Source organism: Rhinichthys klamathensis, unplaced genomic scaffold (assembly GCF_029890125.1).
Source record: "Rhinichthys klamathensis goyatoka isolate OS25496 unplaced genomic scaffold, OSU_Roscu_1.1 h1tg000103l_1, whole genome shotgun sequence".
Lineage (NCBI taxonomy): Eukaryota > Metazoa > Chordata > Actinopteri > Cypriniformes > Leuciscidae > Rhinichthys > Rhinichthys klamathensis.
Window position 1 is genome coordinate 2558853 of NW_026606642.1, and position 17566 is coordinate 2576418.

General features: G+C 38.3%; 3 protein-coding genes across 3 annotated transcripts in view; all 3 read left to right on the forward strand.

Annotated features, from left to right (window-relative positions):
* Positions 1–17566, forward strand: part of LOC130086998 (SLAM family member 5-like) — a 290538-nt gene that overhangs the window by 101112 nt on the left and 171860 nt on the right. The window lies entirely within an intron of this gene.
* LOC130086935 (SLAM family member 9-like) overlaps positions 1–17566 on the forward strand; it is a 171386-nt gene that overhangs the window by 100597 nt on the left and 53223 nt on the right. The window lies entirely within an intron of this gene.
* LOC130086987 (uncharacterized) overlaps positions 1–17566 on the forward strand; it is a 170394-nt gene that overhangs the window by 5826 nt on the left and 147002 nt on the right. Inside the window, exon 2 of the mRNA XM_056253188.1 lies at positions 1708–2028. Within this exon, the coding sequence (XP_056109163.1) occupies positions 1708–2028 (321 nt within the window). The remainder of the gene's footprint in view (positions 1–1707; positions 2029–17566) is intronic.

Consider the following 17566-nt stretch of genomic DNA (forward strand, 5'->3'; position numbering starts at 1 on the left):
CAACCTGTGTTTTTGACCCAGATTTAAAGACGGGTATAACTGTGACCTCTATCCAAAATGATGGAACTTCTTTTTGACTGATTGACTGATTAACCATAAGAGTGATGAGTTGGACCAATGCATCAGTATGGGTTTTTAAGAAGAGAGTCTATACCATGGACATTCTTTGTTTTGGAGTTTTTGAGAGCAGGGATACTTTTTATTACCTCTGCCTCTGATATATTATGTATCTGAAAGATGGGCTGATCTTCATTTATAGGGCGAGGTAGAAAAGTAGACGGAGCGAGAGGCCTTGTTATTTCAGATATACTGTCTATAAAATAGTCATTAACGTGATGAGCGTAAACGTAATGAGGTCGTAAAGATTGTGCAGGTTCAATGACCTGTGAGATGTTAAGCTATCAATCTGTGTATGTTTTCAATAATGCATTATGCGAATCCTGTTTGACTTCTGACCTGTGACACCTCTTTTTCAAACATAAGTTTGGCTTCAGTGTTTTATTTAATTGTTCATCAGTTCTATCTCGAGAGAGAGGAAGTCAGACTGTGAGGTTAATAACTAGTAGGACAGGAAGAAGCTCTCCACCTACAAGTTACACGCACAATGTTCAAAACTTCAAATCACATTTCTGAAGAAATCAAACCACAGCAGGTTTCAGTTTGACTGATGAATAGCTATAGCTATATATAGTGTCACGTAAAACTGATATTGTGAGGTTTTCAACTTTTTTGTTTAGCCAAACACAACAATTGAGAATCGAGTTTTTATAACTATTATAAGTTCTGTTGTGATTATATTCAGGGAGATTCACTCAATATTGTTCTACATGTTTATCACAGCCAGGCCATTTCAAAAACTATCAGTGTTAAATGAACATGAATGAATTAGAAATGTATGTTTTCTGCCATTATTAAGTTAAAGTCTTCAAACAATTATAGCCGTAATAAGGGCCAGAAGAAACCTTATATAACCATATTTTAAATATCATATAACTGTACGCATCATGTGCTCAGAGAGTGTGTGTGTGAACTATAGGAGGGGCGAAGTCTGTCAGGGGACGATTCAGATTCATCAGATTAACAGTTCAAGTGTTTTTGCTACGTAGTTCAGACACAGACAAAGAAAATGTTTCACGTGTTTGTTGTGTTCTGTTTGTGCTGTTGGCGTCTATAAATGCATTTTACGGCTTCATTTTTTCTGTTTAAGAGCAATAAGCTTCTGATGCTGTTCAAATTACACTGTTTTCATGAGAAATTAATGTGAGATCTAGGTTGGATTCAGGTCTCAGTTCGTGATCTCTGTTTGGGTAGAATTTTGAAAATTCGTGGAAATGTGTAGAAATTGTAATAATTTTCCATGACTATTAACATTTCACATTAAAAATCACAGAAAAGTAATGGAGATTTCTCAACTAAAACTATTGGAGGCTTTGCAATCCTCGGTTGCAATGTGAGGGTTTTTGTGTGGGTTTTAAAGGACTGTTGCACATGACATGAAAATGGAAATCCTCGACAGCCATAAAGATTAAGTTATTGGTTCACATATATCTGTTTGTTCTTTTAAATCATCTTTCATTTCCGTATGTATGTTTGTCTGTTGCTGTTCTACAACTTACATTTAAAGGGTACAAATTACAGCTAATTTCAGGATTTATTAACAACATGAACCTTAATCTGTGAAACATATGATTTTAGTTTGTTCTCCAGGTGTGTTTGGTGAGTCAGTGTCAGTGATGGCGGGAGATTCTGTTACTCTAAACACTGATGTTACTGGAATACCTGAAGATGAAGAGATAGTGTGGAAATATGGAGCTGAAAACTCTCTGATAGCTAAAATCAGCATTGATACCCGAGTCTTCTCCACATATGATGATGTTCCTGATGGGAGATTCAGAGACAGACTGAAGCTGGACGATCAAACTGGATCTCTGACCATCACACACACCACAACTGAACATGCTGGAGTTTATGAAGTAAAGATGAGTGGAGCAAAACTGAGATCAAAAACATTCAATGTTTCTGTCTATGGTGAGTAGAGATCATTTGTCCTTTACATATTCTTATTTTATTTTTTACATACTGTAAAGTTTACACATTTTGTAGTTTGAGATGACAGACATTATAAACACTCACTCAACACTATGAACTAAACATAAGATTGTTGATTAGATTGACCTATTTCTGTTTATTCTCTCATGTTTTCCAGCTCGTCTGCATGTTCCTGTCATCATCAGAGACTGTTCTTCTTCTTCTTCTTCTTCTTCATCATCATCATCATCATGTTCACTGGTGTGTTCATCAGTGTTGAATGTGAGTGATGCGACTCTCTCCTGGTACGCAGGAATGAGTGTATTGTCCAGCATCAGTGTGTGTGATCTCAGCATCAGTCTCTCTCTACCTCTGGAGGTGGAATATCAGGATAAAAACACCTACAGCTGTGTGCTGAACAATCCCATCAGCAACCAGACCACACATCTGGACATCAACACACTCTGCCACACATGTGCAGGTACAGCAGCACTGATGATATATGTGTGTGTTTACTGACCTGATCTCTGTCTTCTGGTGTATATCACACTGATGCGTTCACTTCTTTCTGTATCATTACAGTGGACACACACTCTTCTTCACTCTCTCCAGTGTCTCTGATAGTGTTGGTCTCTGCTGGATCTCTGATGATTATTGTTATAGTCGTGATCTTCTGCATCTGCAGGAAATGTAGAAAAACTGATCAAGAAGGTAAGTGTAACCTATAATTTTAAACAAGTATTATAACAAATAATACTTTAAATGTACAGTCTAAATATTGTAAACAAGCTCTAATTATCATTCTATCACAGTTATTCTCATCAATTTTGCCCTCTAGTTCCTTTTTATGGAACGAAACCAAATTAATATAGTGTTATAAATGTATTGTAATATAGTGTATACTAATATTATTACATTTGGCAATTATTACACTAATATCAAAATACATGTCCATGTCTGCATGACATGCAGACATTATTCAATCTACATGAAAACAAAATTGCAAATCTGCATTAATTCAATAATAAATCAGCTTCACTGCACTAAGATTTAGCAAAGATAGTTGTGTTGTTCTAACGGATCTATTATTATTGTTATGCAGAAGAGATCACTTACGCTGAGCCAACATTCTACAAAAGAAAAGCACATAAATCGGTAAGATCATTTATTCCTAAAGTATGTTGTGTGTCTGTGTATCGACTCAGTGGTGAGTCAGATTTAGATGTGTGTGCTGGTCAGCATGGCTTGACATTAACATTTTTTGTTCACCAGCCATTTTGTCAAAGTTAGCCACTCAGCATTTTCACTGGCCACAATTTTGACATCGATAACATGGGTGAAAACTGACATATAGATATTTGGCAGCAGGTTTATTAGGCTACTGTCACTTTAAGACCTGACACACAGATCCATTACATTGTTACACATTTGTTTTGTTTTTTTCTTACAATTTCGAGTTTATATCTTGAAATTCTGCAAAAAAGTCTCATTTGCAAGATATAAAATCGCATTTGCGAGAAAAAGAGTCAGAATTCTATGATAAAATGTCACATTTGCATTTTTTTTTTATTCCTTAGTGAACAAAAACAAACAAACTAGACGAAAAGTCCAAAAATGTGAGATACTGTATACACAAAAAAAGGGAGATAAAAAGTTACAAAGTTGACAGAAACAAGCTTCAATAGATAATCTTGCATATAAATCAATCTTCAGTAAGATGTTGTTATTTTATTTAAAATGTTTTATTATTATATTTTGTGTTGTTGTTGTTTTTTATACAGAAAATAAAAGCGGAAGATCATGTGGAAGAGGATGATGTGGTGTATGTTGCTGTCGCCATGAGTAGATGATCAAAAACCTTTTTTCTGAATACCAGATCAGCTTTCTCTACGAACCTTTAGTCTCTGCAGAGGTTTAGGATTCAGGATCACCACGTGTAGCAAGAGCATTTAGCACAAATTCCAGTGGTGTAAAGTATTTGAGTAAATGTAATTAGTTACTGTCCTCAAGTGTCTTTTTGGTTACTTTGTAGTTTTACCAAAGATATTAGCAACTTTTACTTTCTACTTGAGTACATCTTTGAAGTATATACTCTTTACTCCAATACATTTGTAATAATGCAATTACACATTACACTTTGCATGGCACCTAACTTTTTCTGCAGCAGTTTATTGCTGCTATAAAGAAGTGATATGGCCATCTGTAGGGCATTGGAGGTACTATAACGTGTGTTTTGCGTTTACTCACCCAAACTTGTCAACAAGACTGCTTTACACTCGCGGGTAGTTGCTGAATCACAGGTGTTTCATATATGAGAAGAGGCCGAAACCCAACACATCCAGTGTAAGTAAGCTGTGACTATTTCATTTTACTTAACATTATTTAATTTTTCTGTTATATCAAAGATACTTTTTTGAAGGATATTGGTTTACTTATGCCCTTTTTGAGCCCTTAATCTTAACCGAGACTTGAGTGTTTGCAGATGTTTAAAGGGGTCATATAATGCCATTTTTGTACAAGCTAATATGATTCTTTAGGGTCTAAATTAAAAGTTTGTAATATACTTTAATTAAAAATTCTCATTTGTATTGTAAGAAAACACTTATTTTACTTGGTCAAAAACAGCTCTGTTTTCAGCACGCCGTTTCAGTGCATATGACTTTAAATGATCATGAGCTTTGCTCACCCCGCCTCTCTGTTTTGTGTACACCGTTTGTAACACAATAACCATAACGCGTTGTTCATTATAGACGTGGGATTATGAATTATTGAGAACGTCATACATAGAAAACATGCCGTAATGTACCCTGAGTGTAAACCTTAGACGCATTCATTGTGAAGTGTGCAGCTAGCGATTTGCAAAGATTAATATATTAATATAAAGTTTAATAAAACATTACACTCACTTCCGTTCTTCTGGAGGTTCAGCAGGAACACGAATATCTGGTACCGATCTTTTTTCATGAGCAGCTTCTTAGCAAATCCAGCTTTATACTGACCCTCGTTTATAAAGCAGTCTGGTGTGTGAAATGATTCGGCAAACATGAGAGCATTGACGTTGCTCGTGGGGAATATTCCCTTCGAAAACAAACTCAGCCACTGCGTCTTCAGCGGTTCGGATTTAGGAACATTAAAATGACTGCTGTGTTCGTTATTACACCCAAGAACAGAACACCACAATCGCTTAGACGCCATTCTGCTCAGCTCCAGCAGATCAACAATGACCGCGCCGGTCCGCCCCGCGCAGACTATGATTGACAGCTCCCTCATGAGTGAGGGCGGGTCTGTGTTGAAAAGCTCCTGTCAATCAACATTCGTGGGAGGGGCGTGCGAGCTTGTGACGTCACAGGCTCGAACGGCTCGATTTGAGGCAGGGGAAAACATATAAGGAGATTAAAACAAAACCACTGGATGGATTTTTATCATTATATGATGGTTGTGTACAGACACTGCCAACACACATTTCAGTACAATCAACTTGTAAAAGTGCATGTACCATTATATGACCCCTTTAAGAGGCTGTTGTGTCGACCTTGATTTATTGCAATATTGAGATGTTCAGTTTTTGTTTTTTTATTTTAGAAAATAAATGTGATCGCTCTCCTCACAAATCAACTGTTTCTTGTCTTTCACTGGCATGTCTCTTAGGTGTTGTAGATCATATTTGAGCCTACGGTCAGTATGAGTAAATAAGTAGGCTACTGTTAAAATCAAGACTTTTACTGAAGTGTAACTTGTAATGGAGTCATTTTTCTTTAAGGTATCTGTACTTTTACTCAAGTATGGTTTTCAGGTACTCTTTACACTTCTGACAAATTCTGAAAGAAAGAAATGTCATAAAATCCCAGCAGAGAAACAGACGGATGACTCTGAGGGGTTTGAAGTGCGTTGAGAGATGGACGAATAAAAACGCTCTCCTAAAGACTTTGATTTGTATTTAATTCTAGCAAATTATCAAAATCTAGTGGCACATTGCAGCATTTTCATGTTTGACTTTTAAAGCCTCAAAACTATTTTGTTTTTTATTAGAAAAGGTCTATACTGAACAACAAACAACAAACACTTAGCATTCTCATAATCAAAAAATATAAAAAAGCAGGACTATGTCAAATTAATGGGACTATGTAAAACTGCATTAGTTTAGAGATTGTTTGATGGACAAATATCTTTTGCATGAGTGTGTGTCTGGAGGTTTGTGGTTATTCATGCTCATATATCTTGATGTGTAAGTAGTATGCGGTTGAAGAGTTTTCCATTCCTGCCCACACGATGTTAACAGTTTAACAGTTTAACATCTTTATTACAAAAACACTGAACCCATTCATTCTGATGTTTGACAACAAAGGATTGCCTCAAGTCAAACTGTAGAATATGGAAATATCATACTGTTATGAGTCATTTTTTCATTTATTCCATTGTGTCTTGTGTATATTGTCTCTGTGTATGTGCATGTTTGTGTTACATGTGGGCGGTGTTTTGAGATATTTGTTGCTGATCCAGATATAAGGCCGCTGAAACACTCCACTCACCTTGTGATTGATTGTAGACTGTTTTGCTATTACTTTGTGTCGTTGTTTGTCTAGCCTAGAATAGAGTATCGTACCAGAGAGATTGTGAGTGTGAGTGAGATTTTGGACCTGTGATTATTCTTGTTAACCCTTTAACTGTCACCCCCCTTTTTTGAGAATGGGCGTTAAAATGCAATATTCAAACTTAAATAGTTGTAATTCAAGAATGCTTTGGAATATAGACCTAAGTTTGGTCTTGTTTTAAAGAAGTATTGCTGAAGTGAAAGCACTTAAAAAATTAAAGTTATGTAAGTTTAAACTGTGTATTTTTCTTTTTTATAAAATATGTATTATACAAAACAAATACTATAAAATTACTATAAAATCAAAGCCATGTATCTAATCAAGTGTTCCACATTTGAAGTTGATATCTCAAGTTCCCATGAGATTTTGTTAAGGAGTAGTAGGCCTACCAAAAAAGAAAAAAGCCACCGGGTGACATACATTCCATTGAATTTAATTGTATGCATTCTGCCATAACAAAATAATACATTTCTGTCCAAATATCACTTCTGTCACAAAATTTGGAACCTTGAGACTCAGACCTTTCTGACGATATGTGTTTTGTCAAGATTAGAAAAGGTTTTGATCATAAATTTTGAAACACGAGGATGCCCAAAGGGGGAGGAGCCTAATACTATAATTTAGAGTACCGTTTCTATGGTAACGCAACTTGACCCACACCAGGGCTGCGTTCAGCCCCGACAAAACGTTGCACAACGTTTTGTAAACAGAAACGGTGATGCGTTGAACGCACTGTTCTGATGATGCAAGAGTTGCATCTATGGCAGCTGAGAAAGGCCATTCTTAGTGTTCTTTGTGAAGAATTTTCGGAGCCTGATGAATTCAAATATGTGTTTAATACTACAAAATATGCCCGATGTTACAGTTACTGCACTTGCCGCCCAGAACACAGGAGAACATCCCAATCGAGTGAAGGGATTTGTGGAAACTGAAATGGAAGCACACATCTTACCTAATTCAGACTAAAACACATCTGAAGTGTCCACTATCCTCTCCCTATGGAGGATCCCTTTCCCACTCTACAGATAAAGCGTTGTGAATTCCGGCTCGCGTACCCCGAAGTGATAAAATAAAACAAAATTCTGTATCAAAATTTATAGGCAAGAAAAGTAGTTTGTTTAGGCTGGGTTGTATGAATTACAAACCTGCGCAAATATTTTAAAAAGCACATAACTATAGAATTCTGAATGAGCATGTGAACGCCGTCTGCGTTAATCACAGGTTGGCGTTTAAAGTCTGATCATTTCGACGGAGGTGAATCAATCAAAGTTAACTTTAGCTGGAAGTAACATTATTCAAGAACCGCTATAACGCCAAAACAATCTGTTACCTTAAATTATATGTTTATCTCTGTAAAGCTGCTATGAAACAATCCATTGTTGAACGCGCTATATAAATGAAGATTACTTGACTTGACTTGACATCTATTCAGCCTCACATACTGACTTTATTTGTAGTTCATACTGTTTTAATACCCTGTATTTTCTTTCTCATTTTTAGGAAAAGCACTTAATTACCATTGTTTATTTCTATACCAAATGTCATACACTTGCAATGAAGCTAAAAACAACTACATCATTATGTTGATATCCTATATTTTTACAATAAAACTTACGACAAACATGTCTTCTAATATCCTCTCAGTTGTTGCGTATACCGAGCTGCATCGAACACACTAAATTACTTTCCTTAAACCTTGTGCAGTTCACTTTAATACCGCTTGCTTTATATAGGCTACATGTTGCTGCTGATTGGACTGCATTTCTGACACGCCCACCAAACAAGAGAAAACGCATCTCAAACCCCGTTGCACACCGTTGCACGCCGTTTCCAGGAAACATGACGTTCAACCCGGAAACCGAAGCAAAACGTTGCGCACCGTTTTGAACTTGAACGTGCCCCTGATTGACTACAATTTAGGATTCTGATTTGGCATTTGTTTGTTACAAACTTGTATATATCTTCTGTAAAAATTCTTGTATTTTTGCCAAATTAAGGGAGGTAGGGGGTTTGACGCCAGTTTTATTGTAAAAATATAGGATATCAACATAATAATGTAGTTGTTTATATTTTCAGAGATTCATTGCAAATGTATGACATTTGGTATATAAATAAACAATGGTAATTAAGTGCTTTTCCTAAAAATGAGAAAGAAAATACAGGGTATTAAAACAGTATGAACTACAAATAAAGTCAGTAGGGTAGACTGGGTACAGTTGAGACATAGGTACAGTGTAGACACCTTGCATGCGCAGCCAGCACAAGTTGTGATTTTTGCTGTGCACATGCGTATTAGTGTCCTCTTTGATCGTGGGAAATTTGATCAATGGACGCATCTCCGCTCCGAAGATATCGGCAAAAGTTTTTTTTTTAAGGTAAGACGTTCACTTCACCATGCACACTCCACAATGAATAGCTTATTATCCTTATGTGACTGTTAAACGTAACTGGTATAATCACAAACGTTATTCTGTGCCCTAAAAACGGGCATATTTCATGGGATTGTTTCAGGCATGGTCATTGCAAAATCTAGAGAAATGCGCGAGGTGGCCATCAGGGTACAGTTGAGACACGGTAGCTGTGTCCCAATGTGAAGGCTGCATCCTCCGAAGGCCGCGGACTTCGAAGGATGCAGCCTATTCGTCCTTCGAAGGACGCACCTTGTAGCCTTCATAGGATTTCCTAATTGCGCATCCAGGTGTTCCCGATTACCGCTCCATGGCGCCAAGCAACAGTGCGAGATGGAGCTGCCGTCATGATCATTAATTTGTTATAATTGAGTAAACAGCTATGGAGCCAGAATTGGCTATTGTCATTTTTATGTTTTATATTTTACTGAGGATGTTAAATACATGAATTGTCTAAACGACATTTAGGCCACTTGTCTTTAAAGTCAATTTTTTAGGAGGAAAAAGCTCAGTATAATAGAATAAGCAAAAAAGACTTCACATATAAAAAAGAAATATAACACAAACACAAGGTTAGGTTATATAAAAATAAAACATTCATAAATTATTTTATGATTATTAGGCTACTGTCTTCAGTGAACTCAACGCAAATGATAATAATATTATTATTATTAGCCTACATTTAGGCTACATATTTAGAAGGCGGTTTTATCCAAAAAAGCAACAAAGAAATTCGTCAAATGTCAGTCATAATACAGGGCTAAGATTAACACAAATAAACACAAGATTTTGACGCAAATGTGTGTGGGAGTGTGAGCGCGCATGCATGGCACGGAGGCGCGGCCGCGAACACTTGCATTTTCCCATCAACAGTGGAAGCATCTTAAAAAATACTCTATAATTTCTGGTCATACAGAAAAGAATAATACATCATTCGCAACTACTTTTATTTGTCCAAACTCACATAACAAGAAAACGTTGTGCTTTTGTAAAATAAAATAAAACAATCAGTCGCGCTTTCATGATCTCCGTGAACTGGAGCGCGTCTCATAAATGAACTGAAACAAAATAGCCTAAAGCTTGAAATGTTCACTTTTAAACGAACAATTAAAATGCCTCGTTATTTATTCAGACACATTTATTATCATTAGCCTATAAATCATGGTTCCAGAGACTCTTCTCATTCAGCGTTGCGGGAAAAATATAATTTCCAGGTTCTAATCTGGCCTTAGAAAACCAGTAAAATCGACATTTGTCCCATAGTAATTTGTGAATATTTTAAATGTTTAAGGGGGCAAAAAGTCTTTTTTTGGGGGGCGCAGCATTTGTGTAGCCTACTACAGTTCAAATGTTGGTATTAAACTTTGGCTTTTAAAAATACAACAACCTTTCATTTTTAGTTTTTCAATTACGGGTTAAAAAAAGAAAAACAAATGGACGCAAAAGTAGGCTACCTTATATTATTAAATATTTAAAATAATGTATTTGTAGAAAGGTTTGATAGTCAATTAAAATACTAGTAAAATCAAAGACTTTAATCTAAAAAACTATCACTAAACTATCTTTAGTTTAATAGTCTGTGTAAATTTGCATCCATTCGTTTTTAATTTTTTTTAACCCGTAATTGAAAAACGAAAAATGAACGGTTTTAAAAGGCATAGTTGAACACCAACATTTGAATTTGAACTGTAGGCTACACACCAAATGCTGCACCAAAAATGCTGTCGTCACCGGCGCGCAATGAATTATGGGGTAGGATCAGGGTAGGATAGGCCGCTAAGTGTCCATTTATGTATCCTTCCTTTCACGGGGAAACGAAGGGTGCATTTGGCGTCGCTTTTGAATCAGGGTAGCCTTCGTCACGCCGTGATGACGCAACCGCCTTCGAATACGGCCTTCGAAGGATGCGGAATTGAATTGGGACAGCCTTCATCGCGCCGCGGTGACGCAATCGGCCTTCAAATGCGTCCTTCGAAGATGCAAGGTGTGTTCGACATCGGCTGCGGCTGGATGTAACTGATCAGCGAGAGTAGCCGCGTGCAGGCGGGGAGGAGCTGCAAACGGAGACGTGAAGTCGGACACTTTCTGGTTCCTGTAGTGACCGCTCACGTGGTGTTTGTATACTCTAGCACAGCTGAAGTGAAATAAATGCAATATTTGCCAAATACACAGATGTTTCAGAGACATTTTCATTCAATACTTTATGTACTGATTCATACAGCGTTTGTTTGAACAAGAATAAAGTTCAACATAAGCCTACAGCTACTATCAATGAAGTGGAATCAACGTTTTTTAATCAGTTTTATTTTGATAAACATAACACAATACATCGCGACTACATGAAAACAGTAAACTTACAGTTATAAAAAAAACTGATTTGTGAGCTTTAGTGGAACTAAAGGTGTGAGAATAAACACGAAACGCACGTGATCGTTGTCATGCGGTGAATCCGGCCAATCGTGGAACAGCTGTGTCGTCATCAGAGCTCGTGCAGCCCAGAGCAGCCGCTCTTCAGAAGCTGCGCTGGCTGAGTTCTCCGGCTACTCTCGAATCGCACTCGCGGTACTTTGATGGCATACGTCACAGTCACGTGGCGTCAGCGCTGTATCAAGTCGGACAAAATTTCTAACCGGCATGCACTGCTTCAAGTCAGCCGCCGATCGGTCTGCGCCAAGGGGGTAATCCATCGACCGGAAGTTGAAGCCGGCCGGGTACCGCCATCTTGTAGCAGAACTTCACTTGCGTTAGCATTTCCATTGACTACCATTCATTTTGGCGTCACTTTGACAGCGAATAACTTTACATCTGAGGCGTTTAAAGACTCCATTTGTCCATTATTTATTTCTAAAGAAACACGACAATGTATAAAGGGCTCCATTACCTTCTATGTTACATTATGGCCCCGTAGAAACAGTTTTAGTAAAAATAGGCTAACGATTGCGTCATAACCACTCGACTCTCTGTCGCGCTGTACAGAAATTACCGTACAGACAGGAGGAGAAGCTCGCAGGCAATCGGGGGGACGTCCCGTCAAGAGAGAAGCCCATAGATAATGAGTCCATAAAAGCAACGGAATACTTACTCCTGCTCACTCACGATAAAGGACTGTTTGCTCAAGTTCCCCGTCTCTGCAAGATTAATGGCGCTTTTCCACTGCATAGTAAGGTACGGTTCGGTTCGGTACGGCACGCTTTGGCGCTTTTCCACTGCATAGTACGGTACGGTTCGGTTCGGTACGGCTCACTTGTGGTGCTTTTCCACTGCATGGTCCGGTACGGTACGGCTCGCTTCGGCTCGCTTTAAATGGTACCTGGTCTGTTGAGGTTCCAAGCGTACCGTACCGGTACTAAAATGTGACGTAAAAACACTGCAGATCACTGATTGGTCAGACAGAATAGTCACTACCAGCGTCATTGGACACTAAACCCGCTAGATTTAAATAACCAGACAACAGCCAACGCGGTAGCATCTGTTTTTTAAACTTTAAAAAGAAATGGCTGAATCGTGGTCAGTGGACGAGGTGCAGACGTTCATCTCGTTGGTTGCCGAGGAGCGGATCCAGCGAGAGCTGGATGGGGCAAAACGGAATGAAAAAGTGTTCCAAGAAGTAGCTCAGCTCTTAGCCGCACACGGCTATCACCGGACCTACAACAGTGTAGGAGGGACAAAATAACGATCAGTCCCACCCACTTTGAAGAGGTACTAACTACGGTGGAAAAGCAACCGAGCTAAAGCGAACCGAACCGTGCCGTACCGAGTCGAGTCGTACCACGCAGTGGAAAAGCGAAGCGAGCCGAACCGTTCCGCGCCGAGTCGAACCGTACCGAGCCGAACCGAGCCGTACCAGCAGTGGAAAAGCGCCATAACGTTGGCAATTTTCACGCACAGCTACTAGAAGATTCACGTCTGTCAGACAGGTTGCTCACGTCATCAAGCTTAGTTTGAGTCGGTCTGAGTCTGCGCGTCAGGAACGGAAGTTCTCAAAAATCGCTAAAAGTGGGCTTCAACTGTCTCAACTGAGTTCCAATGAGATCGCTCTGTCCATTTCTTTTACTGTCTATGGTCTGCGCAGAGCTGCATGAAGTCGAACAAGCCTGCAGCCTTTGAATTGGGACAGCCTTCGTCACGCTGCTGTGACGCAATCGGCCTTCAAATGCGGCCAAACGGCCTTCAAATGCGGCCTTCGGAGGACGCAGCCTTCACATTGGGACACAGCTACTCTCTCAACTGTACCCGCGATAGAGTTCTATTAGGAAACACACTGTTTAGTTGTTCAGTGTTTTGATAACAGGTTAAATGTCATAATTAGCCAGCATAAGCTGCAAATGAAATAAAAAATTGGTATTTGTAATAATTAAACTGTGTATTATTAATGAATATATAAAATATATTGTTTCTGTTTTATAAAATTTAACCAGTGCTAATTCAAATAACATTAATGAATTTCAATGGATGAATAAACAAACATGTTGCCCAATTGTTATTTTTTTATTTGTCTTTATTTATTATATTTTTAATGAACGATTAGTTATCTTTACATCATTAAAAATGGGTGTCTCAACTGTACCACATATGGGTACAGTTGAGACAATGTTGAGACAAAAAGCACCTTATTTTTATGAGCTAATTGTGGAAAATATAAACTACTTATGATATGAGTAATATTGATTGATAATATCTTAGTCTACAAGCTCATGAAATGTCATGTGGCATATCATGTGGAAATTCACGTCTTTTCAGCATCTATTTTTGTGTGGCAATCTAAACGCAAAAAGTGTCTCAACTGTACCCAGTCTACCCTATATGAGACTAAATAGATGTGTTTTAGTCTGAATTAGGTAAGATGTGTGCTTCCATTTCAGTTTCAGCAATCCCTTCACTCGATTGGGATGCTCTCTTGTGTTCTGGGCGGCAAGTGCAGTAACTGTAACATCGGGCATATTTTGTAGTATTAAACACATATTTATACCGACTTCATCAGGCTCCAAAAAACCTTCACAAAGAACACAAAGAATGGCCTTCTCAGCTGCCTAGTTGCAACTCTTGCGTCATCAGAACAGTGTGTTCAACGCATCACGGTTTCTGTTTAAAAAACGTTGTGCAACGTTTTGTCGGGGCTGAACGCAGCCCAGATAGATTCTCTGTCGTCATCGTGTTAAACCCACCAATAGCGCGCCAGGTGGAGAAGCCAGTTTGTGATTAGTTCCCGCAAATCTGTAGCCTGGCTGCGCCCTCCTACGCTCTTTCGCTCAATTTCATTTTCCTTCAGTACGTCTGGGACTGCTGTATATTCTTAGGTTTCCAGAAATCAATTTTTTGTAGGACCAATCAGCGAACAGAGGGAGTGGCTGAGAACGATGACGTTGATGTAGTGCGTCAGTTTGAATTGAAGCGGAGAAAGACGTGAGAAAGAAAGGGGGGCGATCCAAGATGGCAGCCGGTGCGGTCGCAATTTCATGCAGCTGATTCAATTTTACTTACCATCCCCTTTATTTTAACTTTACTTAAACCCGGACTCATCATATCGTTCGATTATGCATTAGGCCTTTTTTTCTGTTTTGTTTTAGCGGTGTAACTTATTACTTAAGTTAGTTTAATTTCCTCAAGTTGCCGTTTGTTAACTGAACTCCTTAACGCACATGGAAACCAAGGAAAGCACGATGAAACGCAAAGGAAAAAACTAAAATTCTACCTCCAAGTCACTTACGGAAGAGATGGAGTTAGATGTTCCTGTCGCTGTTGGTGGGTCTGCTGCACACATCGAGGTAGACCATCAATATGGCCAAAAACGTACCGATGTCACTCGGTCTGAAAGTCCAAGTCTCGAGATCGTACAAGACTCCGACCTAGATACGCCTGTGAAACCCCAACAAAAGAAATCTCGAGGTGAGATTTCTCTGACGGAGTTGCAAGATAATGTCATTGCGGCATTGACATCCAGGATCAAAGAAAGTGCAAACGACCTCGGCAAGTTGATTACCAGCAATACGGTGAGCATTGAGGGCCTTAAGAAATCACTTGACTTTGTGTTTGAAGAAGTAAACGTTTTAAAAACAGACTTGAAAAGCTGCAAAACTACCGCCAATTTGAACAGCACCAAAATCCACGAACTTTAACAAAGACTGAATGATGCCGAACGCTATCAGCGGAGATGGAACCTCCGTCTGTACGGTATTCCGGAACTTTCTGAGGAAAACATCATGTCAAAAGTCATCGGCGTCTGTGTCTCAGTTGTTCCCGACTCAAACGTCTCTTTCAAAGATGACAGAGATGTTGTACATCGACTGGGAAGGCTGAATGAGCAGGCCAATAGACCAAGACCAGTGATCATTCGCTTCTACGCGGGACCTGATCTGGCGGCAGGCCAAGCATTCGGAATATTTGAGGAGTCACAAGCTGAGATTCACCTAAGATTTGTCTCAAGCAGACAAGTCATTGAGGATGGAGAGGTGGCCTTTGGTTGAAGCTGCTAGGAAGGAAGGGAAACGAGCGTTCTTTGTCGGTGTGCGCGTTTTCATTGACGGGAAAGAAGTGCAGTCACCCTCGTGAATTCAAGTGATTTTCATCTTGCGTCATGTGAACACTTTCTTCTGACCTGTTCTATGCTAACTTGTAAGTTTATGCTATTGTTTATTACTTGCCTAATGCAAGTTAATTGTGGGTTAATGTTATCAGTTACATTTATAGATTAATAACCGGGCTCATTCTTATTTTATTTCAGTTAGGAGGGGATGGAAGTTTTTCTAAAATTGTTCTTGTTCCTTTTGTTCATCATATATTCATGTAATTTTCGTTAGTTACACTTAATGTCAGGGGTTTAAGGTTTAATGTTAAACGTAAAGCTTTGTTTTTATTTGCTAAACAGCAGAAATCCGACTTTTGTTTCTTTCAAGAAGTTCATTCAACTCCCAAAGATATAAATTTCTGGAAAGCTCAATGGGGTAATGATGTTTGGTTTGCTCATGGGTCTGAGCGTACAGCTGGTGTTGCAATTTTAAAAAACAAATTTTCTGGGGATATTTTATTTTCTGAAGGGGATCCCCTTGGTCATTTCATTATTTTAGTTACTAAACTAGATCTGGTGACTACAATTATTATAAATTTCTATGGGTACAATTCTAAAATTGAAAATGGTGCTTTAATAAAAAAATTAGAGAGTCAAATTACACACTGTTTATCTAAATTCCCAAATTCACTTATTTTAATAGGAGGAGATTTTAATATCACTTTAGACAACTCCCTTGACCGATGGCCACCTAGTAGTGTAAATTATCAGAACTCCACACTGAAGGCCTTTATGCAGAAATTTGGAGTTATAGACATTTGGAGAGAGAAATTCCCTGGTATTAGTTCTTTCACGTGGAAGAATAAGGCTTGTACCGTTATGTCTCGTAGAGACTACTGGTTAACTCCATGCAATTTACATAAAGAAGATATCTCTGTTAATATTCTTCCCACGCCATTAACAGATCATAAGGCAGTGTCTATCAACATTTCTTTACATTCCTCTCCTTCCTCCAACAACTACCATAACTCTTATTGGAAGCTCAATAAGTCATTATTGGAACATGAATTTGTAAAGATGACCATTCGCAGTTTGATTGCACAATATTGGAATATAGCTAAGATTAGTAATAACTATTGCACTAATTGGGAGTTGTTTAAATTTGAAGCTTGTAAATTTCTTAGAAAATTTGGCAGTTTATTATCTAAAGCTAAAAAACTTGAAGAGGAGACAATCATTTCTAAAATTACGGCTTTTACTCATAAATCTCCTCCAAATTTGTCGGATAATGAATACCTTGAGTTATTCACACTTCAAAGCCAATTAGATGAAATTTATAAAAGGAGGGCAGAGGGGGCCTTCATTAGATCTAGACAGAGATGGTTGGAAAAGGGTGAACAGAATTCTGCATATTTCTTTCAATTAGAAAAAATTCAATCTTTTCTTAGACTTCCATAAGGCCTTCGACACTGTCGAACATCATTTCTTATATTCGGCCCTAAAAAAATTTGATTTTGGTGATTTCTTTATTAATTCCATTAAAACTTTATATTCTAATGCAAATTGTTCAATCAAGCTGCGTAATGGCACCTCACCCAGATTCAATCTCAGTCGTGGTATCAGACTGGGATGCCCTATTTCCCCATACTTATTTTTACTTTGTACACAACTTCTTGCAGATCATATTAAACAGAGCCCTTTAAGAGGTATCACTGCTGCTGGCAGTGAAATTATCAGTAGTCAATTGGCAGACGATACTGTGACAGATTGAAAAGGAACATGTGTATTTTAAAAATGCATTAAGTCTGTGTACACTGTAATATATAATTATATATTTGCTATTTTGAATATGTAGGAAAGTTTATAAAATATAAACTTGTAGTTTATAGTTATTCTGAGTTCATCTGTGATCAGTTAATTGGGACGATAAGTTGGACGATCGATTGTTCTGGTCTGCGTGAACACTAGGGGGAGAGCTCGCGGGATTTCTCCATTCTACATAAAGCTTTCAGTGGAGAAACAGCGAGTGCGAG